The sequence below is a fragment of the Garra rufa genome, chromosome 19, assembly GCF_049309525.1.
Source record: "Garra rufa chromosome 19, GarRuf1.0, whole genome shotgun sequence".
Taxonomy (NCBI): Eukaryota; Metazoa; Chordata; class Actinopteri; order Cypriniformes; family Cyprinidae; genus Garra; species Garra rufa.
The window spans coordinates 25,214,115-25,241,862 of record NC_133379.1 but is presented as its reverse complement, the minus strand read 5'-3'; the positions used below and the strand labels follow the sequence as shown (position 1 = coordinate 25,241,862).

Sequence of the window (27,748 nt, the reverse complement as noted above, 5' to 3'; positions counted from 1 at the left end):
TTATAATAGTTTCTATTGATGTATGGACGCCAGCTGACGTGGATGACTTGATCTATAATAGTACCACAGTACAAAAGTACTCTTCAAACTGCCCCTAAACCCCCCCAAAACCCGCACTTTGCCCTATTTTAAAAGTGAGTAGGATTGATCCAGGTCCTGCAGCAGACAGTGATTACTTTCCTGTAAAAAGTTTAAGTTGTTCTGAAAATGTCATTTCAGAGATTACTATCTAGTTCACATACTCTTCTCAGAGGTAGACTAATATCATTAACACCCCAGGGACGTATTTATCGACATGGTACGGTAAGTAACCATTAAATTTAGGATTCATTAAATACTTTTTTTAAGGTAAGTGTATTAATTCATGTTTTAGACAATTCATTTGAATTTATTGATGTTTAAGTGTATGTAATGTTTTAATGGACTAAAATAAATATATGGCCATCTTTGAAAAGTCTAAAAAGTTTCTAAAAAGCTTTTATTCTCTAATCAGTGTGAAGATAATGATGCAAATCATTCAAGCAATTAGCTTTGTACAGTTCTATATTTTGCATATACAAAGGAACAGATTAAAGTTTAAAATAAAAATGTAAAATACACATTGAAATCAATGATTTCCACTGTATTGATTCATTGTTTGAACAGCATTAATGTTTGCACAGAATATCAGTATGTCCACGTGTCCACATTGCACTGTCAGGTTGTTTGTGATGCATTAAGCCTGGCATTCTGCATGTTTAATTTTGCATAATTAAAATCACAATATCTAGAGATTTTTCTGCATTTTATTAATGCAGCTGTAATAAGACATTAAAATACACATACACAGTGATATTATATAATTCACTTTAAATTTCCAAATGCGTTGTTTGCATTGAACTTGTCTTCAAAGAGCTAAAGTTTGCCTGAAGCAAACAGGTATATTTGCATCACTGTGAGGAATCATTAATCACCTCTAGTGTTTTATTTTAATAGCATTTTATTGCTATTAACTTTAATTAAAGATGAAAATCCCAGCTATCAAAAATATATTTAAAAAATATTATACTAACAGTCTATTCATTTTGAAAATATTATTATATATCTTTATTATATATGTTAAAGTTGTTGGAACACTCCATGTTATAATTTTGCCTAATTTGAATGTACTCTGAGTGTTTTCTAACTGTGGTATGAATATACTGTTAAGATTACTGAAGAATGTTTGTTCATAACTTTGAGGGGACATTCTACAGAATTAGTTCGAAGTCAGAGTTGGAAAGTTAAAAAAAAAAGTCTTTTTCCACAAATTTTGTATGTATGCAAATTGTATAATATCCAAGGTAACTGTGCAGTTAATTCTCATATTGGATTTTCTGAAAGTTTTGGAATATTTGTCCTCTCCCCAGAATTGTCACTACCGAAACAGTAATATATAATTAAATAAGAAGGGTAATATTGACCTATTAAGATTTTGCTTACATCTTTTTTTGTATTTTATTAAAAACATCACCTTAGAATTATAAGGTTCAATCTCACATTTTTGTCAAAATTGAGTTATTCACATATTCATATTATGTGACAACTTATTTATATTTTGATGCTTCTTTCATAAGCTATGTACATTTGGGGCCTTTTTTTTTAGAAACAGCAGTTTGCACTAACTCTGTAGAATGCGTAAGCTGTGAACAAGCATTTTCACACCGATCATGCCTAAAAGTATGCCATGCTCATATTACTCCACAGGAATTCAACTGCTCTCATTTCTCAACCTCCCAGCCATGGAGTGCATCTTTTTATTCGGACCCCACAGAGGCTGTCAAAGACATTCCTAATGGCTCCATGCTTCTTGTCGGAGGTATAAAGAGTAACGCTTATGCCATATCAAAACATGTGCCCGTTGAATGTGGCCTCTATGCATGTAGTTCTGCACAGCTAGGATGCAGTTCTATCTGATAAGTTGTTCATACAGATACAAGTGGTATTTCCTTTCCCCTTTTCTGTCTCAGGCTTTGGTTTGTGTGGGATCCCGGAGAATTTAATCAGCGGCCTGTTGAAAACAGGAGTAAAAGACATCACAGCTGTGAGCAACAATGCTGGGTAAGAGAGATCTCTAATTAACACAACAGTAAAGTAAGTGAAGGGGGACACAGCGTTTCCAGAGAATTCCCTAATGTGGTTGAACTCACTAGGATGTTTACAACGGGTTCCTGTCATACTCTTAAAGCAAAAAGACTGGGAAATACTCTAATGGGGTCAAGAGACAGGAAAGAAGGGAAAGGGGCCCTCAAGAATCAAGGCTTGAAACCCTAGTGTATAATGTGATTTCTTGTGTGTGTGACTAACTAACTAACAGATTGTTTCTGATGGCAGGGTTGATAACTTTGGCCTGGGCATGCTTCTGAAAACTAAACAGATAAAACGCATGATATCTTCATACGTTGGGGAAAACGCTGAGTTTGAAAGACAATATCTATCAGGCGAACTGGAATTAGAGCTTACTCCTCAGGTACATCATTTAACTCATCACACTTTGTTTCCAAGTCTAGATTGACTGACTTTTACTTTTTTTAAATGTATGCCTTAAAAGCCAAAAAAATACTCTATTTACTGATAACTGATGTCAAGCAATAACCCACGTAAAATATATTATATTGCCCTTCTAATAAACAGGTTTGACTAATTTAGTAATTTCCATGAGTACAGATCTTAATGTTTAAGCATATAATGATATTCTAGGACCTAGGTGATTGTGTGCTTATAATTTTACAGAAACAGTTTTTGATTCTTTAATTGTAACATGACAATGCCTTTGTTAATAAGGCAAGGTTCAATGAGAAATTATTGATTCAGTCAGTGTGAAAGAACTTGACTGGTCTGCAGAAAGCAAAGTCCTAATATCAGCGGATGTGGTGTGACTTTAAATGCAGACCTTGAGCTAAAAACTCATCACCAAACACCAATGACTTGTACATACACTATATAGATAAAGTATTGGGACACTTCTTTAGAACAGAAAAAGGCACTTCCAAAACTGTGGCAACAAAGATGGAAACAATTCATGTATGAATAAATTGTATTTCCATCTCTGTTGCAACCGTTTTGGAAGTGTCAAAAATGACTGTACCCATAGTTACAAGTCATTGGTGTTTGGTGATGAGTTTTCAGCTCAAAGTCTGCATTTAAAGTCACTCCAGAGATGTTCAGCTGGAATTAAGTCTTTCTGTAGACCAGTCAAGTTCTTCCACACTGACTAAATCAATCATTTCTTTTTGAAATTAGAAGAACACAATCCCCTAGAATATCATTATATTTTTAAACATTAGGCTTTGTACATTTCTACAGTAGTCAAACCTGTTCATTAGAACAGGGTGTCCCAATACTTTTGGCAAAATAGTGTATGTTGTAGGAGTGTTTTGCTAACATAACTATGAAAATGTTATTTCTCAATGCTCTCTGAATGTTTAAAACGCAGTTTTTAAAAAGAATTCTTGGTTATGCAAACAACATTCCATTTTATCATTTTGCAAACATGGGAATGTTACTTTTGAATGTTCTCTAAACATTCTGAAACAAGTAGTAAAATTTAATAAACATTAGATGAACCTCCAACTTGAACATTGCAGCAAAAAATGTTATATGAACTTGCCAAAGTTTTGAAGGGGTCATGGCATGGATTTTTTAAATTTGAATATGCTTCTTTAGGTTTACTTATAATGTTAATAAAGGTTTTTGCGCGCACGCACACACACACACACACACACACACACACACACACACACACACACACACACACACACACACACACACACACACACACAAACAAACAAACAAAACAAAACAAAAAAACAAACAAATATTTGGAAAATGAATTTTTTCAACCCTCATTCTGACCCTCTGTCTAAAACTATTTACTAAACTAATATCATTGCATAGGAAACTGTATCAACGCCCCTTGCTATTGCATGTGTGTTTTGACAACATGATCAAAATAAATTGGTAATTTCCAGACAAAGCATTATAAAACCATTTATCGTTTGTGATGCAGCTGCAGTCAGATCTAGTACTGCTTCATTTTTCAACAAAGGTTTCTTTGTGAACTCTCAATGACACAAAAACAAAATGCTAAAGACACAATCTGAGATGCCATTAAAAATCAACTATCCACTTGTTCCAGGCAGTGTTTATGCAAATGTTTGTTCCCGAGTGATGCCACCCTGGCACCTCGATTCTAAACAAGCCATTTTTGGAGCTTTAATAAATGCTTTGTTTATAATGAGGAGGACATTTTAAGCTATGAAACTTGCATGTTTTAATGGTACAAAGACCTCGAGATATGCCAACAGATCAAGGCAAATTTGATTTCTCAGGTCATAACCCCTTCAATGTAAGCTGGAAACCATTATCCAGATTGCTATTTAGGCACTGTTTAGCAAACATGCATTCATACAATACAAACAATCTTCAAATTTCAACACAGATTGTCTTTTCACTCAGAAATACATCATGTTACAAACATGGACTTTAAATACTTTTTGATTGGTTTGATTCTATCACAGGGCACACTAGCAGAAAGGATACGGGCTGGCGGTGCAGGGATCCCAGCATTTTTTACTCCCACGGGGTATGGCACTCTCATCCAGGAGGGCGGATCACCCATAAAATACAACAACGATGGCAGCATTGCTATTGCAAGTGAAATCAGAGAGGTGTGGTGAAACTATCACTGTCAAAAGCTGTTGCTGGTTGTTGTAAATTTTTCACCATTACATACATATATCTAAGTTATTGTCTTTTGATTGTTTGGTCCAGGTTCGAGAGTTTAATGGCAGACATTATGTGATGGAAAAAGCCATCAGGGGTGACTTTGCTTTGATAAAGGCCTGGAAATGTGACAAAGCAGGAAATCTTATTTTCAGGTCAAGACGTTAATCTATTAAAATGATTTAATTTATGACATATTAACACCTTTTGTATTTGTAAAATATTATTACTGTTATAATTTTTTTAAATCTAGATCCTACTTACCCTAGATTGTCCACTAGGTGTCAGGCTTGGTCTGTGTTTACTAAAGTTTTTTTTTCTTCAACAGGAAAACAACTCGTAATTTCAACCAGCCTATGTGTAAAGCAGCCAAGGTCACCATAGTGGAGGTTTGTGACCTTTCAATTTGTGATGGGCTTTGTGGCTTTCACATTTTTTATAATCGTTGTGTTTGAGATCCTACAAAATGAAAAAAAGAAAAAACTTACTTTGGTTGACAGGTCGAGGAGATTGTTGATATTGGAAGTTTTGGTCCTGAAGACATTCACATCCCTTCCATATATGTAGACCGGGTACTGAAAGGAGCCAGCTATGAAAAACGAATTGAGGTGAGAAAGACAATTTAACCTGTCTGATATTTTCATTGTTCTGACCATGTTCAGTTTGTACACATTTAACTTTACAGGAATGTGTAGGTCATGTTCAAATCTGCTTTTATTTATAGAAAAGGTTGGTTCAGTCTAGCAAGGAAGAGAAACCTAAAGTCAAACAGGACTCAGATATTACCCGGGAGAGAATCATCCGGCGAGCTGCACTGGAGTTTGAGGATGGGATGTATGGTATCCTTCGATAGCCTATAAGCACAGATATCACTATTAACATAGATATCATTTACATTTGCATTTAGACATTTAGAAGACACTTTTATCCAAAGCGACTTACAAAAGAGGACAACGGAAGCAATCAAAAACAACAAAAGAGCAATAAAATGCAAGTGCTATGACAAGTCTCATTTGGCCTAACACGGTACACGTAACAATTTTTTGGTTTTGTTTTTTAAAATAGAATTAGAATAGTGGGTCAAATAAAGAATATCAAAAGGTACTGTACACATTTCTAACAGTTCTGTTGCCAAATACCTTGACAAATCTCTCAGCAAATCTTGGCATTGGAATTCCTATGCTGGCCAGCAATTACATAAGCCCTGAAATCACCGTCCACTTGCAAAGTGAGAATGGAATTTTGGGACTGGTGAGTTTCCATTATTAAAAAACCTGAGCAAGTAATTTTCCAGGCTAATGAATGTTCACTTTTCAATTCCACTCCCCTCTTTTTTTTTTACTTTTAGGGTCCCTATCCAACAGAGAGTGAAGTGGATCCTGATTTAATCAATGCTGGTGCAGACCTCTCTTACTTTTACTTTATCATATTTCATGTTATGTTAATCAGATTGGTACTACTTCATATTCGCAAGTTTAACAGTGTGTGAAATTTTTTTGTGCAAGCTCCACCAACATTGCAGCTATCAAGTATATAATATATAAATTAAAATAATAAAATAAAAATATTTCTTTTAATATTCAGATCATGACCCTTTTGTGTGTGTTCAGGTAAGGAGACAGTAACAGTTTATCCAGGAGCTTCCTATTTCTCCAGCGATGAATCCTTTGCCATGATCAGAGGGTGAGTGTCTGAATGCCTTTGTCATCTATGATTAAAGGTGCCGTGTGCAATTTTTTGACTGTACCAAAGCATAGAAACACCAGAATACATTCACAGATATTTAAGAAACATGCTTTATTCACATAGTTGTTTCTCTATGACCAGAGCCATATTAAAATACGGGTAAATCAACTCATTGACTTACATTGTAAGGCCTGACGCCTTTAAACCAAAATGCATAAAATGCACATGAAATCTGAATTTTTAGTGTGAGAATTAAAAAATATGCAAATGTTATTACACTTTTTTTAATGTTGTTCCACCTATTTTTCTTTCACTTCAATTTCTTCACCTTTTCTATCCTTTTGTTCAGAGGACACATTGACCTGACCATGCTGGGAGCAATGCAGGTTTCCAAATACGGAGATCTGGCCAACTGGATGATTCCAGTATGAGTTTCATGCTCTATTATTTTATTATCACCAGAGCTGGTGATAATAACAGGTTAATCGGTTTCAAAAAATTAAGTACTTGGATTGAATTAGATTAGATTAGATTCAACTTTACTGTCATTACACATGTACAAGTACAAGGCAACGAAATGCAGTGGCAACGAAATGCGAAATTACATTTTAAAATACTAATAATCAGGCTACAGTTACTTTTTTATGGATTGCATTACATATTTTTACTGATTATTTACTGATTTCCCTTTCTGAAATAGCCAACCACTTACATACTTTCAGAAAATACATTTAGAAAGTCTTGTTTTGTGAACATTCACACAAAGACCAGTCATTAGTCAGCATTTGACTGCTGGATTTACAAAAATCACAGTGTTTCAACATGGCATCAACTACTCATGAACACATTGATTTTTATTTGAATTATCACTTTGTAGGTTATTTAAACATGTATTTCTACGTCTTTGAAAGGCTTTTGTCTTTCAAATACTTTCAAATGCACAAATTCACAAATTTTTTTGACATCTAATCCTGTTTGACCTAATATATTTAGTCGAAGTACCCCTGAGATTTTAAAAGAAATATTTTAATAATTAAGTATCACATTTGCATGTTTATTGTTTCTCTGTCATTGGTTATGGTCACATGACATGCAGGTAAACAAATACAATATACAATCTTTTACTACGTTTTTTTGTTGTTGTTGTTGTTGTTTTGATGGATTTTAAAATGATTTATGTTAATGTAACTTTTTTATGAATTCATTATTAGTTATAGACGTAATATAATGTTTAATGCACTTAAACAACAAATGGAATATATTTACTTTTTGTATTTTTGTCAATATGATACAAGATTATCTAGTAGTCTGATTATATTACCTAAAATGTGTAATGTAATGGATTACATTGCTAACTATAATGTTTGTCATGTAATTTGGAATCAGTAATGGATTACAATTTGTAAGTAATCTACCCATCTTAATTATCACTGGTAGACATGCAGTATATTTTCATTTGCCTGGTTTAACATGTACCATGTGTTTCTCAGGGTAAAATGGTGAAGGGCATGGGTGGCGCAATGGATCTGGTGTCTAGCGATGCCACAAAAGTAGTCATCACTATGGAACATTCTGCCAAGGTACAATAATCTTTACACTCTAACTTACAGCCAAGATGTTTTAACACTTCTTGTCACTCTGTGTAAAATTCATACTGTAAATTTAAAGGGTGGGAAGCATAAAATCTTAGAGAAGTGCACACTCCCTCTGACTGGAAAACAATGTGTTGACCGTATAATCACTGAAAAGGTCAGTAAATCTTGCTCCAGAGAAATAAGTCTTTAAACATATCTTGCACCTTTTCAAGGACAGCGTGATGTGTGTTTTCACTTGTTCTAGGCGGTGTTTGATGTCGATAAAAACAAGGGTTTAACTCTCATCGAGATTTGGGAAGGACTGACACCGGATGACATCAAAGCATGCACTGGGACAGAGTTTGAGGTGAGAGTGACTTTTGACCAGGATTAGGCCATAGTTCAGTTAGGACAATTAAGTGATTTTTATAAACATGCTTGCAAAAAAACATTACTGGTGTGCATCTTAAGACAAAACAAAGGCACTGGTATATTTTAGGATCAAACAGTACAATTTTATTTCAGTTGAAACAACTCAGACTTACATTTTAGTCTAGAACTAGGCTTAAGCCTCGTCTGTGAAACCGGGGGCTATTGTCCTTATTCTGGGACTTTTTTACTTCAGAAGTGGCCATGCTAAAAAGTTACATGCAAAAGTTATAAGCAAGATTATGAGGTGCTTTGGACGAGATCAGTCACTATTATATCTTTCTGTTGTGGCTTCCTTCACTTTTCCTTAGATCTAATGTTTGTGGGAAAGGTTTGTGTATAAGTATATCAGTTTTTTTAATCATATCTTTCAGGTGTCTCAAGATTTACGACCGATGAGGCAGATATGAGGATTTATATTGACGGCCTTCTGCCAGTATGCTGAGACAGAACCGGAGCAAGAGAGAAAACTCGACTGCCTTTATTTCAACAATTCGTTGCTTTTTGTTTGTGGCATAAAAACAGAATTCACTGCTAAAGAGATGCATGACTCTCCTCACTATGTTAATTAAGACTAGCTCATGTTAATTAAGACTAACTCAAAAGATATACGAACTAGAACATACAGCTGAGGTCAAAAGTTTACATACACCTTGCAGAATCTGCAAAATAATAATTATTTTACCAAACTAAGAGGGGTCTTACAAAATGCATGTTACTTTTTATTTAGTACCTACCTGAATAAAATATTTCACATAAAAGACGTTTACATATAGTCCCGTTTACATGTAGTCCAGTTGAATTTATAAAAATGACTCCGTTCAAAAGTTTACATACACTTGATTCTTAATACTGTGTTGTTACCTGAACGATCCACGGCTGTTTTTTATGTTGTTTTGTTTTGTTTAGAGTTGCTCATAAGTCAATGAACAGTTAAACTGCCCGCTGTTCTTTAGAATAATCCTTCAAGTCCCACAGATTCTTTGGTTTTTCAGCATTTTTGTGTATTTGAACCCTTTCCAACAATAACTATGAGATAACTATGACTGTCCATATTTTACACTAAGAACAACTGAGGGACTCATCTGCAATTATTACAGAAGGTTCAAACACTCACTGATGTTACAGAAGGAAACACGATACATTAAGTGCCAGGGGTGAAAACTTTTTAAATTTAAAGATCAGGGTAAATTTTTTTTTTTTTAATCTTCTTGGCTACATGTAAGTTTCTTCTATAGCTTTCGAAAAGGCAGTAATAAATAAAAAAAATATGATATTCAGGCAAAATAAGAAAAATGTAAACATCCTCATTCCATTCAAAAGTTTACACCCCTGGCTCTCATTGTTTTTCCTTCTAGAGCATCAGTGAGTGTTTGAACCTTCTGTAATAGTTGCATTTAAGTCCCTCAGTTGTCCTCAGTGTGAAAAGATGGATCTCCATTGTTGGAAAGGGTTCAAATACAAAAAATGCTAAAAAAAACAAAAACAAAGAATTTGTGGGACCTGAAGGATTTTTCTGAAGAACAGTGGGCGGTTTAACTGTTCAGAATGAACAAGGGGCTCATGAACAATTATCACTAAATAAACAAACAAACAAAAAAAGCTGTGAATCATTCAGGTAACAACACAATATTAAGAATTAAGTGTATGTAAAATTTGGAACGGAGTCATTTTTATAAACTATTATTTTCTCTCATGTGAAATATATTATTAAGGTAAAAAAAAAAGGTCATAAAAAAATAACATGCATTTTGTATGACCCCTCTTATTTTGCAAATTCTGCAAGGTGTATAAACTTCTCAGGTTTATGAAGGTGTATGAAGGTGTATAAACTTCTCAAATGGAGAAAAGCATCACCATGTAAGTAAGGTTTAAGACATTGCAAAATTTGACATTACATAGTCATGTTAACACAAGCGATGAAAAGCAATGGAATCCTAATAGATGTAATACAAAATAAAAGCTACTCAGCATGAAATAATGCAGCTGTGCCACTAAAACTTGATACTGATTCATATGTTCTTGCCACAGTTTAAAATAAATATTGTTGGGATAATGTTTACATTTTTGTTGCTTTGTCAGCACAGTCATTTTATTACTGTAAGATGCAACCCAATATACTAGACCAAATCCATGAACAAAGCTTTATTGTGAGACATAAAAACAGGCCATTCAGTGGATCTCTGCACAGTACAAGTTTTGACCCTAGTGTCACTCTGATTGGTCATCGACCTGAACAACAAACATTGCACAAGTCTCTAAAGACAGAGGTCTATGTGTTCCACAGGGTTTGGGACAAAACACTATTTCACCATCCTCCTCTCAATACTTAATGAACCCCAATGATTTTTTCAAATTATAGAAACAAAAACAACATGCACACACTTTTTACTGGAATTTACCGTTTTAAAGACCAGATTGTGAAACTGTGATACAGTAATCCCAGATATAAAATATAAACTGGCAAAGTCGGCTTGAGGGAAAAAAGCCAGCACTGACTGTCCCTCAGCTGTGTCATGCTGGGAATTCCTGACCGAGGCAGAAATGATGTCATAATCCCTGTAAGAGCTCCTGTATATTAGCAGGGCCCATCACTGCATCTACCAAAACACACAATCTGTCTAGTCCACAGCATCTACAGCATTAAGGTAAGAAGATGCCCACACAAAAAGATAAGGTAGGCAAATGTAGAGAATAAATAAAATAAGGCACGGTAGTCAAAACTAGATTCCAGTGTTGTTATTAGAATTGAAATACAGATAAAATAAAATATAAATATAAATATCAGATGTAAAACTTAACATCCACACCAACAGATGACGTTTTGTTTATTATACAAGCTTGCTGCAGTTTTGTCTGTCCCTTTAAATGTTCAAGTGGATTCTGATTGGCTGTCAATGTTTTTATCGTTCATCAGCTGCAGAGCCATATAATTTATACTTTTTATATGGCTCTGATCAGCTGTAAAGAATCCTTCTGAAAATTAATGATGTCATTCCTTTGATTTGTTATTAGCTGTGTTAGCTGTGGTGTGTATCTGCTATTCTTTTACATTTAGACTGTTATTTAAGAACTACCGGTATGCATGATTCCACCTTATTTTTACTGTAAGAGTGGGCGTGGTCATTTAATATTATGCTTATGATATTGCAAATGCCTGTGTTGTATAAAGTTATTTTAATTTATTACCTTAAATATGAACATATTTACCTTTAATATGGTTTGTAGTGCAGTTTTACCGTTTATGTTGTTAGGCTATTCTAGTTATTTCCCTATAGGCTAATGAACCGGAAATCTCGCCCATAGGCTGCTTCAGCATTAAAGAATGAACTAGGATCTTTAACGTTATCGTCGCTGTTATCACAAGGAACGGGCTTTTAGACTTAAAATCTCAAACGAACATTAGAAATATTGCGCTGACAACTAGCTGAAGTAAACAGGTTTAATTCAAAGTACAAAAATGACTAAAAGTAAAACTGAAATAAGATTACAAGTGGAAAAAACTAAGAAAAACGAAAGCACATGAAATTACTGAAAACTAATCTATATAAATAAAAGCTATTTAAAACAACAGCCGTCTATAAATAATACTATAATAACATTTATGTTTTCAGATGTGCCCAGCTGTCGCTAGATCCTGTTTATTAGCTCTCCTCACGTTTCTGCCTTATATTTGGTAAGTGCTGCAAGAAAACTAGATTTTATTCAGATGTAATATGTAATTTTGAATATTCTGCGTCTATTAACCTGGCATACTTTTGTTATGCAAGGTGTGAGCAGCCGGTAAACTGCAGGTGGGGACCGTATGGGGACTGGTCAGAGTGTGACGGTTGTACCAAGAAACAGGTAGGCTAAACAAATAAACACAACTTTATTTAAACAAGTTTTCAACCAGTTTACCGCTACTGTCCACAACTGAATGACTGACCTCCTGATGGGTGTTTGTTTCTCTCAGGTTCGAATGCGTCCCATAGAGACGTTCCCTCAGTTTGGAGGCAGCTCCTGTACAGGAGAAGCCATTCAGAGACAAGCCTGTTCACCAAAGAAAAGCTGCCCTCTACAGGCAGGATGCGGAAGCAGGTTTCGCTGCACATCTGGCAAGTCACACAAGTCATGTCTGTGATATTGAATTTGTGTGGAGAGTTTACAGTGTGTTTAAAGTAGTGGTGGGCCGTTATCGGCGTTAACGTGCTGCGTTAACGTGAAACTCTTATCGCGCGATAAAAAAAATATCGCCGTTAATCTATTCTCAAAATTGGGTTGGGAGCTGGGTCTAAACTACGCAAGCTATGATGACTTTCACCTTGATAGTTTAACGCGGATGTATACCGAAGACTGTAGAATATGGTCGCGCGTTTAAGTCTCCTCCGCCAAAACACAGACGGGATCGCGTCGTCCTCCATTCATAAAAACCCAATCTACTATAGCGCGAAATGCCACGTAAATTCGTCGTTTTTTGGATTCATAAATCAAATGTTGGTCAGTCACTTAATTCAAATCGCGATATGGACTAGTGTATGTGAAAACTGAAATGCAAAAAGACCGTTTTAATATGAATCCGATATGTTCCGTTTGCCTAGCTGTATGCATTGCGGAGACGAGCTTTTACTACACGCATACTGAAACACACGTGACGCTCCCGGTAATTTTTGGCATTTTCATCTCACATGAACAGATAAACTCAATCGCCCAAACTGCTGTGAGTGTCACTTTTACCGTTTCATTTGAGAAAACTAGCATCATATCATACTGTATGACACAGAAACTTCACGGCAACCTGTCAAAATAAAAGTACGGTGTAACATGTAATGGGCTGGGTAGGTGTTGACGTTAAAAAAAACACAATCTAATAGGGAGAAAAAATAATTTCATTGTTAGTTAGTTAGTAAACACAAGTACATCTAATTAAACATAATTTATTTTCATCAACAAATTATCATAGAACAGCTTTATGAGCTTTATGATCCATTCTCAAAGACTTTAAATCATTATTTGGGTAGCACACATATTCTGAATGCCTTCAGCAGAATTCAAATTAGCCATTTTAATCTAGATTAATCTAGATTAATTCCAAAATTTAATCTAGATTAAAAAAATTAATCTATGCCCACCCCTAGTTTAAAGTCTTCATTGGTTTGTTTATTTATAGGTCAGTGTATTAATCCATCCTTGGTGTGCAATGGGGATCATGACTGTGAAGATGGTTTGGACGAGCAGCGCTGTAGTGGCACTATAGTGTGTAATGAGCAAAAGCCACCGCCAAACTCTGACCTCACAGGAAGAGGGTAAAATAGAGCTTTTATGCACAGTATCCACCTTTTTCTTTTCCATTTCTAAATTGTATAGGTCTGGTTTCCGGTTTCATCCATGCCCAGCTATTTTTTTTAGCTCTACAAAGCTTGTTTTGCTGCTTGATATTGCAAATTGGTGTCTCTTACCATATTATTTTAATGTATTTCTTAATTATGAGCACACTGGTTTGTGCAAACAGTTTTACTGTTTCCGGCTAATGCAGCTAATGAACTGTTAGTACAACCATAGGCCTACTTATGCGTTAAAAACAAAAAGGTGGATAAATTATTGTAAAAAAATACTATTAATGGTAAAATACAATGCAGTGATAATTGTCATCCATTAGGTTTGATGTGTTGACTGGTGAGCTGAGAGGCGGTGTCATTAACACTCGTAGCTTTGGTGGACAATGCAGGAAAGTCTTCAGTGGAGACCACAGGGATTTCTACAGACTTCCACATAGTCTACTCAGATATAGCTTTCAGGTGAAAATGTAATTTTAGGCTAATCTCTTTATTATAATGATAGTTAGGCTATTATAATATGATCTAACAGTTTCTATTATTTCCTTTCAGGTCAGTGTTGAAAATGATTTCAGTGACGAGTACTATGACAGTTCCTGGTCCTACATGAGGCATGAAGAGCAAAGGAAAACAATTAGAGGAGGTCATGATTATAAAACCTTTCATAACGAACTGAAACAGGACAAGGTAACAATGGATTCAGTATATTAAAGGGATCACCCAAAAATGAAAATTCTGTCATTAATTACTCACCCTCAAGTTCTTCAAAAACATAAGACTTTCAATCATCTTCAGAACACAAATTAAGATATTTTTGATGAAATCCGAGAGCTTCTGAACCTGCATAGGCTACTGAAACGTTTTATGGCCCAGAAAGGTACTAAGGACATTGTTAAAATAGTCCATGTGATATCAGTTTGTTCAACCGTAATGTTACGAAGCTACGAGAATACTTTTTTTGTATTTTGTGTATATACAGGGTCAAAAAGCTCTCAGATTTCATCAAACATATCTTAATTTGTGTTCTGAAGATGAACAAAGGTTTTAAATGACAGAATTTAATGACATAATTTAAATTTTTGGCTGAACTATATATAAAGCAAAAATATTTGATTACATTATATTTAAAAAATTCTGTTTTTTCTGTCTTCAAAGACCTATCACCTGCTGATAATAAGAAATGAGGTAGAGGTGGCTCAGTTCCAGAACAATGCACCTGAATACCTCCCTCTGTCTGAAAACTTCTGGAAGGATCTGTCGGCCCTGCCCAGCACATATGACCCATCGGCCTATCGAGTCTTTATACAGCGTTATGGCACACACTATATGGAAGAAGGCTCTCTTGGTGGCCAGTATCGGGCCCTGCTAGAGCTGGACGCAAGTTATATGATGGAGATGAGTATGTGTTAACTTCCATTTTTCATCTGTTAATATTTAAAGGGACAGTTCACCCAAAAATGAACATTCTGTCATTACTCACCCTCATGTTCTTCCAAACCCGTGAGACCTTCGTTCATCTTCAGAACAAAAAATAAGATATTTATGATGAAATCCGAGAGCTGTCTGACCCTGCATAGGCTGCAATGTAATCACGTTCAAAGTGTGTTTTCTGGTCTAGAAAATGTTGTGCATGCTTTAGTTAAAAATCCCTGTTTGAATCCTTCTTTTTGTTTAATGTAGTTTTATTTTAATTTCAGGTAAAACAGATATTGATTTCCACCAGTGTATTACACGTGTGAAGCGTCGTCTCTTCTACAAAAAGAGAACAACCAAGTGTACGAAACTGATGAAGACAATTGAGAGTTTCAGCGGTTAGTCCGAATGACTGATTCTTTGTCAATTTGTGTCATTTAATTTTCAGATTTTAATGTTATGACCTGCCTGTTTTACAGAAAACAGAAATCATAAGATGCCAGTAAAAACAGATATTATCGGAGGATATCCTGCTTTTATTGCTGGCCTTAGTGTTCTAGACTTGGAAAACCCTGACAGTAATAAAGAGATGTATTCCAAATGGGCTGGATCAGTGAAGGAGTTCCCTAAAGTAATGAAACAGAAGGTATGTCAGAAAAAAAGACAAGGGTACAGTATAAAGTAAGTACAAAGTAAGCATTCTTAATACAGTGGTGTCGTATTCCTAGTTGCGGCCACTATATGAACTGGTCAAAGAGGTGCCATGTGCCGGGTTGAAGAAACTCCACCTCAAGAGGGCACTGGAGGCCTATCTGGAGGAGCAGAGCCCTTGTCACTGCAGACCGTGTCAGAACAACGGCATGGCTGTGCTTACTGACGGTGTGTGCACCTGTGTGTGCAAGCCGGGAACCAGCGGTAATGCCTGCCAGAATGGCCATGTCCTTGGAGAACAACCAGGTAAGAATGTGTATCTTTAATGACACGGTCTCATTGGAAAAATTAGTCAGTAATGATATGGACACTAAATTTTATTCATCTTTGAAGATAATGAAAAGTCAGATTGATTCAGTTGAATCAGTTCTGCTATGAATCAGTTGACTGAACTGAATTAAAAAAAAATATTTATTAAAAACAACTGGATAAGTTACGAGTTACGAAAATTTGTTTAGGATTCAGACTTTTCTGCACTATATGCTATGAAAGTCCGTTTCCGCCACTGAATAAAAAATGCAAAAAGGTATCTCACAATTTGGACTTTTTTCTCGCAAATGTGAGTTTGCAAATTTTTATCAATTCTGACTTCATTTTCTAGAATTGTGAATTTATATTTCGGAATTCTGACTTTATAACTTGAAATTGCAAGTTCATGTCTCACAATTCTGAGAAAAAAAGTCTGCAAGAAAAGTCATCATTTCATGTTTTTATCAATTCTTGCGAGTTTATATCTTACAATTCTGAGACAAAAATCAGAATTGTGAGATTTTTTTTTTTTTTGGAAGATGTTTGTATCACGCTATTCTGAGTTTATATTTCACAATTCTGACTTTTTTTCAATGCCGAATTATTATTTCACAATTCTTGACATTTTTTCACACAAATGCGAGTTTGGAATTTTTATTATGACTGTTATGTCTCACAATTCTGAGAAAAAATGTCAGTATTGCAAGATGTAAATTCTTAATTGCGAGAAAAAGTCAGAATTGTGAGAAAAAAGACAGAATTGTGAGATATTAACTTGGAATTGCGGGAAAAAGGTCAGAATTGCAAAATACAAACTCGCTTTTGCAAGAAAAAAAGTCTGAATTGCAAATTTTGATTAATTCTGACTTAATTTCTTAGAATTGCAAATTTATAATTCAGAGGGAATTCTGACTTTATAACTCGCAATTGTGAGTTTATGTCTCACTGTTCTGTGACAAAAAGTCAAAATTGCAAAATCTCTTAATTGCGAGAAAAAAGACAGAATTCTGAGATTTTCAGAATTGCTATAAAAAAAAGAGATTAACAAGAAAAAAAAGTGGAAAAATTGCACATCAATTCTGACTTGATTTCTCTAGAAATTGTGAAAAAAGTCAGAAATGCAAGAACAAAATCAGAATTGTGAAATATAAACTTGCATTACTTGAAAAAGTCAAAATTGCACATTTGTATTCAATCTGACTTCATTAAGTTTATGAAAAAAAGTTCACAATTGTGGAAAAAAAATAATTGTGAGATATTAACTCGAGTCAGAATTCTGAGAAAAAAATCAGAAATGCACAAAAAAATTATTAAGAATTATCATCTCTAGAAATTGTAAGAATAAAAGTAAGAAGTGCGAGAAAAAAGGCAGAATTATGAGATATAAACTTGGAATTGCGAGGGAAAAAAGTCAGTATTACAAATCGACTCAATTTCTCAAAATTGCAAGTTTATATCTTGCAATTCTCACAATTCTGAGAAAAAAGACCGAATTGCAAGATGTAAACTCTTAACTGCAAGAAAAAAGTCAGAATTGTGAGATACATTTTTTTATTATTATTATTACCTTTTTATTATTCAGTGGCAGAAATGGCTTTCATAATATCCTGTAATTAACTAAATAAATCCTGACATAAAATTTAGGTTTTCTTCTGTAAAATGTGTAAAATGTTACTTAAGTAAAATATTACTAAAAGCAATGTAATGGCTTTTCTTCTAGTCTCAAATATTTCAAACTGCTCCTGCTTTATAGGAGTGATTGAAGGAGTCTGGAGCTGTTGGTCTGCCTGGAGTAGCTGCTCTCAGGGTCAAAAGTCAAGGACTCGTTCGTGTAACAACCCTGCTCCAAGAAATGGAGGCAGGAATTGCATAGGAGAGACCGTAGAGCGCAAAAGCTGTGAGGACCCTGATTTTGAACACCTTAAGTGAGGATCAACAATTCATACATTTTATTTAGATTTTAGTTTTTTTAAAACTTAGATTCACAACAGTTTTTCATACTCTAGAATGATGGAGCCCCACTGCTTCGATCCCTCAGTGACACCAGTGAAGACATGTAAAACTCCACCTCCTTTGACAAATGGATTTGTTTTGGTAAGTGTCTCTCTAATCAAGGCAACTAGAGGGGGTGGCAATACACACGTTAGTGAAAACCCCTCCAATACACAAAACTCTCAACAGACATGCGTTTTACATGCGTTTTACCCATCATGTATTCAGGACCCCAAAGACATTTATCCAGTAGGAAGTAAGATCGAGTACACCTGCACAGACGGATATGATCACACTGGCAATCCAGTTGCTGAGTGTACAGAAAGTCTGACTTGGTGGAAATCGTCCATGCAGTGCAAAAGTAATTATTTACTGAGTGGTTGCCAAAACATTGCTTTGCAGTTGTTAATGCATTGCTAACTGACTCTTTTACTGCACATTTACCAGAAACAGCATGTGATCCTCCAGCTGTTCTGAGTAATGTCATTGCCACACCCTCAAAACAAGCTTATTTGGTCGGGGAGAGTGTGACCCTGTCATGCCCAAGTGGGATGCAGAAAGAAGGCGAAGCAGAAATCATGTGCCGTCTTGGTCTCAGCTGGTATCCAACACCTGAGAATGTCCGATGCAAACCGGGTAGGCTGTAGTTTCCTAATAAACACCAATCAGGTACTTGCTTTCAATTAGTACTTACATATTTTTTCTGAATAGTGGAAGCGGTGCCCACTCAACCGAGCCTATTCTGCAAACCATGGGAAAAACCAGCAAAGGGTCAGTGTGTTTGTAAAATGGCATATGAATGCAAGTAAGTTTATTAGGTACGGTATTGAATGCAAAAAGTAGTAATGACCATACAAAGCAGCATGAATTAATGTCAAATCTCTATGTGATGTTCACCAGGCAGTCGTTCCAAGTTTGTGCCTCTGTGCGTCCTGGACGGGTGAACAGAATGAGCGTCTGCCAGCTCGGGGCCTTGCGGTGTCTGGGGCAAACGTTTACTTTGCTTCAGAATAGTGCATGCAGTTGGCCGGAAACCAAATTCACATCCTGTCAGGACTGCCATCAGTGGGAGACATGTGACGGTAGGCTCTTTATAAAACATAAAAACCTTTTTTATAGAAGGGTAAATTACATTATGCTCAATTTTTTTATTTTTATTTTAATTTTTTTAATTATTAGTGCTGGGCAATGATTAATCATGATTAATCGCATCCAAAATAACGTTTTTGTGTGTACTGTGTATATTTATTATGTGTATATAAACACACAGATGCATGCAAATTATTTGAATATAAATATATATGTAAATATACATGTAAATGTTTTATATACTGTATGTTTGCGTCTTTATATATACACATAATAAATATGCACAGTATACACGTTATATAAACAAAAACTTTTATTTTGATACGATTATTCACAATTAATTGTTGCCCAGCACAAAAAATTATATATATATATATATATATAGAGAGAGAGAGAGGTCAGAAATGAATGGAAAACCATAAAGGGGCAATATTTGCTCCTGTAACATTTGTACATTTGTGAAGGGAATAGCTCCAGCGTTTTCAGTGCTGACTAATCTAAGCGCCTCTGATTGGCCAATGCATTCCTAAATGCCTAAAATCAGAAATGCATTTGATTGGTTATAAGGCTAGACGCTGCACAAAACAGCGAATAAAAGCAATCTGATGTAGTGTGAGTGAATTTAAATGTAATTCCTCAAATTGACACTTATCATTATCATTTTAATCACATTTAATGCATTGTTTAATAGTACAGGGGCATTTTTTGCCTATTTGTCTTGTATTTATGGGGCATTTTTACCACAACCCTAATAACTTCCGACCCTAAAATGTATGTATGTATCGAGTACACCTGCACAGTCGGATATGATCACACTGGCAATCCAGTTGCTGAGTGTACAGAAAGTCTGACTTGGTGGAAATCGTCCATGCAGTGCAAAAGTAATTAATTACATTAATTACATATTAAAATATACAAAAGAATAAGGGAACATATAAATTTTATTGTGTTGTTGTATTGTGAGTAAAAAATTCTTACTGACAAATTGGCAAAACCTAGGCTAGTGGCAAATTTAAAAGATGTAGAATTAAAACTAATTAGTATTTGGGGTGACCATAAGTAGTCTTTTAATGTCATTTTAGTGGATGTCTTCTGTAAATTAGGAAAAAAATGTATGATATTTAATTTTTGCTCTGAAAACCAAAACGAAAAATGCAATTAAATTAAACAGAATACTTTGTAATTTTTTTTTTTTTTGGAAAAACAATTTAAAGGCTGTATCAGCGATTCTAGGCTAAAACATAAAGTGTCACATTCAGCTGACCTTTCTTCACGATCCGCTCGCAGCCAATTTATGGGGCAGGCAGCGAGCGGATCGTGAAGAACGGTCAGCTGAATGTGACACTTTATGTTTCAGGCTTGAAATCGCTGATACAACCTTTAAAGCAGGATTACACTTGTTTTTATGCTTAAATCATTTTCATCTTGAACCATATATATATATATATATATATATATATATTTTTTTTTATGACAATAATCACATCACATATATTATTTCTTGAAATTTTAGTCATATCTCAGTAGTTTCCCTCTGTGCAAAAAAAGTCATAGCTTAAAAAATGAGCCGCTTTGTAAAAAAAATGTCTGCAAAGTGCATAAATGTATATAGAAAACATATGTATGTATCCCCAGATTCGAAATGTGAATGTAAAGATCCTGAGGACTGCTCAGATGACTCCGCCCACCTGTGTGTCTCTCTAATGGGCAGAGCTCCTGAGATGGTTTCAGAGTGTGAGGCGGGGGCTTGGAGATGCCAAGGAAAAGATATCAAAGTACTCAGCATTGGAGACTGTCAGGCATAAACATTTTCTTTTAGCGGCTTGTTGCAACTGTATGACTTTTTTTTACTGTAATGTGTAGTAATATGTAATATATAAAAAATATTGTAAATAAGTGCACATTCATTCATTAAAATGATTCTTAAATTGTAGGCAATGTTTTCAGTATTATCGACATAAAAATAGCTTACTTTTATTTGTCTTTGCACATGCTGGGATGGAAGAAGCCACTAAATAGACATGAACAAGCTGAAAGTATAATAACATTTTATTGTGCTGTTTCACATCAATATCCAGACTGCTCAAAAAATAACTGCATAGCATGCTGTGAGTGCCTATGAAACAACAATGGGTTATCTGTACAAATCAATAATGAGCATTTCAGCTGTGAAAATGTCTACAAAATTGGTGCACAATTAAGAACTTGCACAAGGACCTTCATTCAGAAGCTCAAACTCCATCTTACTGCACTTCATGGCAGCCATGAAGCACAAATTCAAGCTCCGTGTGCTTTGCGTCCTCACGATTTTCAGGCAGTACATTTGCTTCCCATCTCTGGAACATTCTCTGGGGATTTTGCACTCGCATGTTTCTGATACTAAGAAAAGACCATATTGAATCATTTCAAATGAATACAAATCAAAGACACTTTAATCCTGAAATAAAACGTTATATAAGGATTCTCGAGCAAATCTGTACCTGAGCAGGTCTCCCACTCGTAACAGGTGTCTGAACCGCAGGGCTCCCGCACCGAGCTCTTCTCAGATACGCTGGCCCTGAATTTGGCCCAGTCCAGACTGCCTGCGTCGGTTTTGCACGGTCCATTATTCATAAAGTACAATCTGTCTCCATGACAACGGTCAGCAAGAAAAGCACAGAGGGACATCATAATGGCAGTCTCCTTGCCAGCGTCAAAGACGCACAAATCTGCTCTGTAGTTTCTGCAGGATACACAAATACATGGTCAAGTTTCCCAACAGACCACAGCTTTGACAAAATGAATCCGGGACACGTTCATACCTGCATCTATCTTTGGACATGCAGATGCATTTAGTCCCATCATGCATCTCTCCAGGTTTACAGCTGCTGTCTGGTACAAAGGGTTTATCTGCGAAAAAAAATTATTCATGTGAATACATATCCAACGTATTCTTCATTAGCCACTATAGGGAAAGAAGAAGAATAACAATGTGCAGTAAACAGTAAAACTGTTTGCACTACAAACCAGTGTGTTCATAATTAAGATAATACATTAAAATTAAAGCTTCAAGCAGCATTGAAAGAAGTCATGAAGAGTCATGTATATGTGCCAAACTTCCTCCTGCTGCCAGCTTTGAATGCTATGGCGCTATGAATAAAACTGTATATTGTCTTCAGGCCAGGACTCTTACCAAACATGTGAAGTTTGGGGCAGATTGGACATTGCATGTTTAAGTTAGTGTAAAACAAGTAATTTCCTGTTGCCAGAAGGTGACGCTATGATTATAATGGAATACTGATCTTTAGGTGTGTTCAGACTAGGACTCTTATCGAATGTAGGAAAACTGGGGCAGATCGGACATTCTATGGCTGAGTTACAACAAGTTCTTTTCCCATGGTGAAACATCAAAATTTGTCAGGCCGCCACAGGCACGCCCTTCAACGAAAACGCAAGAATTTCGCAATTTAACGGCTTTAGATTACACCGAGCAAATTTGGTGTTGATCTGTTTAAATCAATAGGAGGAGTTCATTAAAATACAACACCTAAAAATGGCAAAAGCTACAGAATTTCCAGAGAAAATTCAAAATAACAGACTTCCTGTTGGGTTTCGGACTTCTTACCGAAGGACTTTTTTGTAGTTATTGGTGTGTTACATGTGTCTTGCGAATTTCGTACATGTATGTAAAACATAGCTCGAGGGACACTTCGTTCAAATTTTATAGGTGGCGCTATCGAGATATTTTGCCACACCCACTTCTAAAACCCAAAATTTACAAATGGCCGCCCTGCTCTTACGGGACGAATAAGGTGAATACTTTTGTGAATGGTATAAAATATTATACAAAAGCACTTTTTTTTTCTGAAAGTACCAATTATGCAGTGTATGTCTTCAGGGATCCTTGGCTCCCAAACAAGACTTTTCCCACACGTGTAATATTGACGCCCTGAGGGACTCATGCCACTCTCTGAGCAGGACAGCATGATGTCACTTCCTACTTCAAATTCCATTTTCTCTGGGTTTATCGTCATGCCATCAGGTACCGTCGGTTTGAGGCAAACCTTTTCTGGAATGACAGGAAAACATAAGAGTGAAAACTGTCAGGGGCAGAATGAGATTTCACATCATAATTGGGATTGATATTATATTTTATCAGCATTTCTATGACTTACTAATGCACCGTCCCTTTGGTTTCTCCCAAGTGCCGTCTTGCAGACAGTGAATGAGCTGGTATCCATCCAGTTCAAAACCAGTGAAGCAAACAAACTCCTCATGATCTCCGTAATCATATTGACGTTTGTTGATCTGGGGTTAGAGGGGAAAATATAAAAGTTGGACATTAGTAGAATTGGCATGCGGTGTAAAGGTTTCAGAGAAAGAAGGTCTTGTGTTTCCTCACCCTCAGGTGGCTGTTGGCAGGTGGACGGGGTTTTGGACAGCCAGAAGCTCCGGGGGGCAACTGGCTCTCACGGGACCCTTCGGCCTCAAACTCATCATCATTAATACACACATTTTGCCTGTGAAAGTCAAGTGTCGCATTCGTTGCATACGTAATTGTGCTTGATTAATAACTTCATTCAAATGCATTCAAATTCGTCCCTTTACAATAAAATTTCCTTGTTGGCAGAGGCAATTTACACTATCTCCCCCCACGAACGTGTAGTTGGGATAGTCAACATTACAACAGACGCTTGCTGAACAATGCGTCACATCAGTAGCAATTATTTTGAGAGGTGTTTTGACAATTTCGAGCCACCGTGATGTTCTGTGCATGAGCAATTTTGACGAACATGAAAAAACGCATATGAAATAAATACAACCTCGTGTTGTATCAATCATGTTTACACAATGCCTCAAAAACATTCATCTGTCAAAAAAAAAAAGAAAAAAATTCTGTGACACAATGACATTGTGAATGTGATGAAATATTGACGAATATGAAAAAAAATGCATACGAAAATGGCAAGGACCTTCAGTGTAAATAGTATCTTTCGCTGTTTGCACAACTGAAACTACATACACACAATAAAACACAGTTAAGCCGAATATGAATGATTGTACACCCTAATGTTATTCCAAACCTGTATGACTTACAATCTTCAGCACAACACAAAAGAAGACATTTTGGAGAATTTTGGTAACCAAGCAATTTTGGGTCTCACTACTGGTCAAAAATATAATGGAAGACAATGGGAACCAAAACTGGTTACCAACATTTTTCAAAACATCTAATGCATGAGGGTGAGTAAATCATGGATTTTTCATTGGACTATCCTTTTTTGAAAATATATATTATTCGAAATTTATAAACTAAACAAAATAATTATGTCTAAAGATCAATAAACTACAAAAGAAACCTGTATAGGCATATGCACAGCTGGCAAATGAAAGGTCTAAAGCACAATCACATCAACTCGTGTTTCAAGTGGTTTCAGAAAAAAACACACTTTACTCTACGTTCTACACAATAAGCATGAAAGTATGTGTGAGAGAGCACAAGTACACAGAAGAGAGAGGTAAGATTGAATGGATTGTATGCAAATGACTAACTGCAGGCACACTGCCTATTTAAGAGCAATACAAATTCAACATCAGAATAAAGGTAAGGACAGATGTATATGCGTTCACACATGTAGTTATGTGCAAATTGAAGTGCATGAAATTTTAGTGAATGAGTGCCATTGTCCAAATCGACACCTCTGCTTGTAGTTTATAGACAATACAGGGGACTTACGTCTGGAAAATAGAGATGGTACATTCCTCCACCTGTTTCTCAAGGCCTTGGCAGGGTCTGCCGCCTCGCTGGGGAGCAGGGTTGTTACAGGTACGTGAGCGATGCTTCTTCAAAGTGGCGTCACAAGCACTCCAAGAGCTCCAGCAACTCCAGTACCCATCAACTTCATCTGTGAGATGTGGACAGAAATTTATTTCTGACACCTTTATTCATATTATGTTTAATATATATCTGTGTTATTATTATTCTATAATAATAATAAATGGATATTCTATACTATACTGGATACAGATATTTCTAGGCTTGCATGTGAACCTTTAGTATAGTCCCGGGCTCGTTTCTCGCAGTTTTGTCCATAGGTTCCAGTCTGGCAAATACAAATGCACTCTGTTCCAGAAAGAGCAGGCCGAGCATTATTTGGGCAGGGGGCACATTTGCAGGGATCAAATTCGGTCTGATACTCTTCCAGCGCCTTATGAAGATGCTGTCTCTTCGTCACAGCACAAGGGAAGCCCCGCACCAAATTCACCAAAGACAAAAGCTAGAAAAAACATTGACAAATCAATATTAATCTGAGGATTTATTTCATCCAAGATGTTCAAGTCTTTCTTTCTTCAGTCGAAGCGAAATTAAGGTTTTTGAGAAAGACATTCCAGAATATTTCTCTGTATAGTGGACTTCAATGGGGATCAATTGGTTGAAGGTTCAAATTTTAGTTTCAATACAGCTTCATAGAGCTCTACTGGATCCCAGCATAGGAATGATGGTCTTATCTAGCTAAATGATTATTCATTTTCTAAAAATACTAAAAAATTATATACTTTTTAACCACAAATGCTCTTCTTGCACTAGCTCGACCTCACACATTACTTAATCACGCAAAGAAAGCGAACGTGCAAAGAAAGTAAAAAACCCTTTACAAAAAAACAAAAAACAACGATGTTGAACGATTTTGAGGTTGGAGGAGAAATTTAAATGGAGTTTTGAACTGGAGTACATAGATGAAGAACAAACCGGGGGTGACTTTTCCCAGCGTGGTTACATAATGCGTGATTGTCAAGCTTTTTTTTAAAGAAAATGACCAATTGTTTTGCTAGATAAGACCCTTATTCCTCGGCTGGGATCATGTAGAGTTCTTTGAAGCTGCTTTAAAACTGCAATTTGGACTTAAGTCCACTATATGGAGAAAAATCCTGGAATGTTTTCCTCAAAAACCTTTATTTCTTTTTAATCGAAGAAAGAAAGACATCTTGGATGACATGGGGTTGAGTAAATTATTGGGAAATTTTACTCTGGAAGTAAACTAATCTTTTAAGTTCCTTTGCAATTCTTTTGAATAACAGGGTATTTCATACCGCCAAATATTTGACAGGTTTCTCTTACTTACCTCAAAATCTATAACAGTTGGATTGTCTATTGTAGATTTGATCCAGTCCTGGTATATGGTGCTGTCTGGCGATACGCCCCTCTTCTCCCAGGCCAGCGCTGCTGTAAATTCAGATCTACCTCCTTGCACTGATGTGATACACTTCTCTGCTGCTTTTACAATTGACCCTGGATTGAACAAGTGCATTTCAAATTACATTTATATACTTTAAATCATTAGCCTTATGTAAATTAAACCGTACATTTGAGTATTTATTACCTTTATATTCGGTTTTTAGTGTATTTTTCCCACATGTGGAACTACGTGAATCTCTGTTATAGAAAAAAGTAAAGATACTGGAATCCTGGCTAAAGCAACTATTCATTTCTGATTCTGTCAGTCCTGGGAATTATAAGAAGATGAAGAAATGATAGAAAACAATCGAATAAAGACACATGAGTTTCTTACAATCTGATGATAATGTCTGCTTACCGTAGGTTTGCAATTCTTCCCGATCATATTGGAAAAGGAGGTCATACTTCCCCCCTAATGTCCCAGAGCTGAAATAATGTGTCCCAAATTGCTGGAAGATCTGTCTGTAAAGGGCATAGTTGTATTCTAGCGGCAGACTGTTCAGATACTGAAGGAACTGATCTGCTAGGTAGAGGTCAGAAGGCTTCATTCTAAATGTTGATGTGGCAACAACCCGATGCACCCTGATAAACTCAGAGTCCTGCACAAAAATGACAAAAAGAGATCTGAGAAAAGGCCAAAAAGGCATAGAGCTTTGTAGTTTTAAGTTTGAGATTCCTTGCCTTTTGTTGAGATGCTTTCACTGCCTCTTTGAGGTGTGAATGACGTGATTCTTTGGCCAAGTTGACTTTGTGGGGTTTGATTTCTTGCTCTTGAATATCCTCAAGATTTTCTACCTAGAATGAAATCAAATAAAATTAAATGTGAAAATTTAGAATTTTGTGTGATTGGTAGAGAGATGTGCGATATTGAAATCTGGGTCAATACTGACTTTATGCCGAAAACATATACACACTTTTTTTGTCCAATAATGGACACATATTTTTCCCTTTATTATGTTTTCTTATGTTTTATTACTTTTGAATAATCTGAAAATAACATTAATAAAGATTTTTGTACTTCTTACACCTTTAAATTGTCAGAAATTATATACTGAATATTATCTAATTATTAAAAATAATTAATAACAGTAAATAAATATAGCCTACCTCTATAGTGCCAATACACGCTACCAGTTCAACGTTTTTGAGCAGTAAGATCTTTAATGTTTTTTAAGTCTGCATTTATTTGATCCAAAGTACAGCAAAAACAGTAACATTTTGAAATATTTTTACCAATGTAATTGTAAATGTCATTTATTGCTGTGATTTCAAAGCTGAATTTTTAGAATCATTACCTCAGTCACATGATCCTTCAGAAATCTTTCTAATAT

At 35.7% G+C, this 27,748-nt stretch overlaps 3 protein-coding genes across 3 annotated transcripts in view; 2 read left to right on the top strand and 1 right to left on the bottom strand.

Moving 5' to 3' along the window:
• The first annotated feature begins 111 nt into the window (after positions 1 to 111).
• On the top strand, positions 112 to 10,494 carry oxct1b (3-oxoacid CoA transferase 1b). The gene is made up of 17 exons (XM_073824544.1): positions 112 to 303; positions 1,726 to 1,837; positions 1,989 to 2,079; positions 2,353 to 2,488; positions 4,539 to 4,688; positions 4,792 to 4,898; positions 5,072 to 5,132; positions 5,244 to 5,351; positions 5,468 to 5,582; positions 5,900 to 5,994; positions 6,092 to 6,140; positions 6,354 to 6,426; positions 6,779 to 6,854; positions 7,920 to 8,009; positions 8,098 to 8,178; positions 8,269 to 8,370; positions 8,807 to 10,494. The coding sequence occupies exons 1-17, from the start codon at positions 208 to 210 to the stop codon at positions 8,840 to 8,842; spliced, it is 1,578 nt and encodes a 525-aa protein (XP_073680645.1). The 5' UTR covers positions 112 to 207; the 3' UTR covers positions 8,843 to 10,494.
• Positions 10,495 to 11,006: 512 nt separating this feature from the next.
• Positions 11,007 to 21,134, top strand: c7b (complement component 7b). The gene is made up of 18 exons (XM_073824543.1): positions 11,007 to 11,080; positions 12,047 to 12,108; positions 12,203 to 12,278; positions 12,388 to 12,529; positions 13,582 to 13,717; positions 14,071 to 14,209; positions 14,300 to 14,434; positions 14,903 to 15,146; positions 15,445 to 15,558; positions 15,640 to 15,806; positions 15,889 to 16,117; positions 17,874 to 18,045; positions 18,127 to 18,214; positions 18,341 to 18,473; positions 18,560 to 18,748; positions 18,824 to 18,917; positions 19,013 to 19,194; positions 20,837 to 21,134. The coding sequence occupies exons 2-18, from the start codon at positions 12,047 to 12,049 to the stop codon at positions 21,004 to 21,006; spliced, it is 2,472 nt and encodes an 823-aa protein (XP_073680644.1). The 5' UTR covers positions 11,007 to 11,080; the 3' UTR covers positions 21,007 to 21,134.
• Positions 21,135 to 21,232: 98 nt separating this feature from the next.
• Positions 21,233 to 27,748, bottom strand: part of c6.2 (complement component 6, duplicate 2) — an 11,093-nt gene continuing 4,577 nt past the window's right edge. The window contains exons 6-18 of the mRNA XM_073824009.1: positions 27,394 to 27,404; positions 27,099 to 27,212; positions 26,776 to 27,016; positions 26,563 to 26,685; positions 26,305 to 26,471; positions 25,233 to 25,458; positions 24,918 to 25,086; positions 23,583 to 23,700; positions 23,356 to 23,488; positions 23,055 to 23,249; positions 22,003 to 22,090; positions 21,682 to 21,923; positions 21,233 to 21,580 (exon numbers count right to left, since the gene is read on the bottom strand). Coding sequence (XP_073680110.1) covers positions 21,399 to 21,580; positions 21,682 to 21,923; positions 22,003 to 22,090; positions 23,055 to 23,249; positions 23,356 to 23,488; positions 23,583 to 23,700; positions 24,918 to 25,086; positions 25,233 to 25,458; positions 26,305 to 26,471; positions 26,563 to 26,685; positions 26,776 to 27,016; positions 27,099 to 27,212; positions 27,394 to 27,404 — 2,009 coding nt within the window. The 3' untranslated portion in view covers positions 21,233 to 21,398. The remainder of the gene's footprint in view (positions 21,581 to 21,681; positions 21,924 to 22,002; positions 22,091 to 23,054; positions 23,250 to 23,355; positions 23,489 to 23,582; positions 23,701 to 24,917; positions 25,087 to 25,232; positions 25,459 to 26,304; positions 26,472 to 26,562; positions 26,686 to 26,775; positions 27,017 to 27,098; positions 27,213 to 27,393; positions 27,405 to 27,748) is intronic.

Coding starts and splice junctions, on each gene's coding strand:
- oxct1b (XM_073824544.1), top strand. CDS start 208: ATGTCATTTCAGAGATTACTATCTAGTTCACATACTCTTCTCAGAGGT. Junction 5,583..5,899: donor GTTTGAGGATGGGATGTATG/GTATCCTTCGAT, acceptor CAAATCTCTCAG/CAAATCTTGGCATTGGAATT. Junction 6,141..6,353: donor TCCTGATTTAATCAATGCTG/GTGCAGACCTCT, acceptor GTGTGTGTTCAG/GTAAGGAGACAGTAACAGTT.
- c7b (XM_073824543.1), top strand. CDS start 12,047: ATGTGCCCAGCTGTCGCTAGATCCTGTTTATTAGCTCTCCTCACGTTT. Junction 12,109..12,202: donor ACGTTTCTGCCTTATATTTG/GTAAGTGCTGCA, acceptor TTGTTATGCAAG/GTGTGAGCAGCCGGTAAACT. Junction 18,046..18,126: donor CCTGATTTTGAACACCTTAA/GTGAGGATCAAC, acceptor TTCATACTCTAG/AATGATGGAGCCCCACTGCT.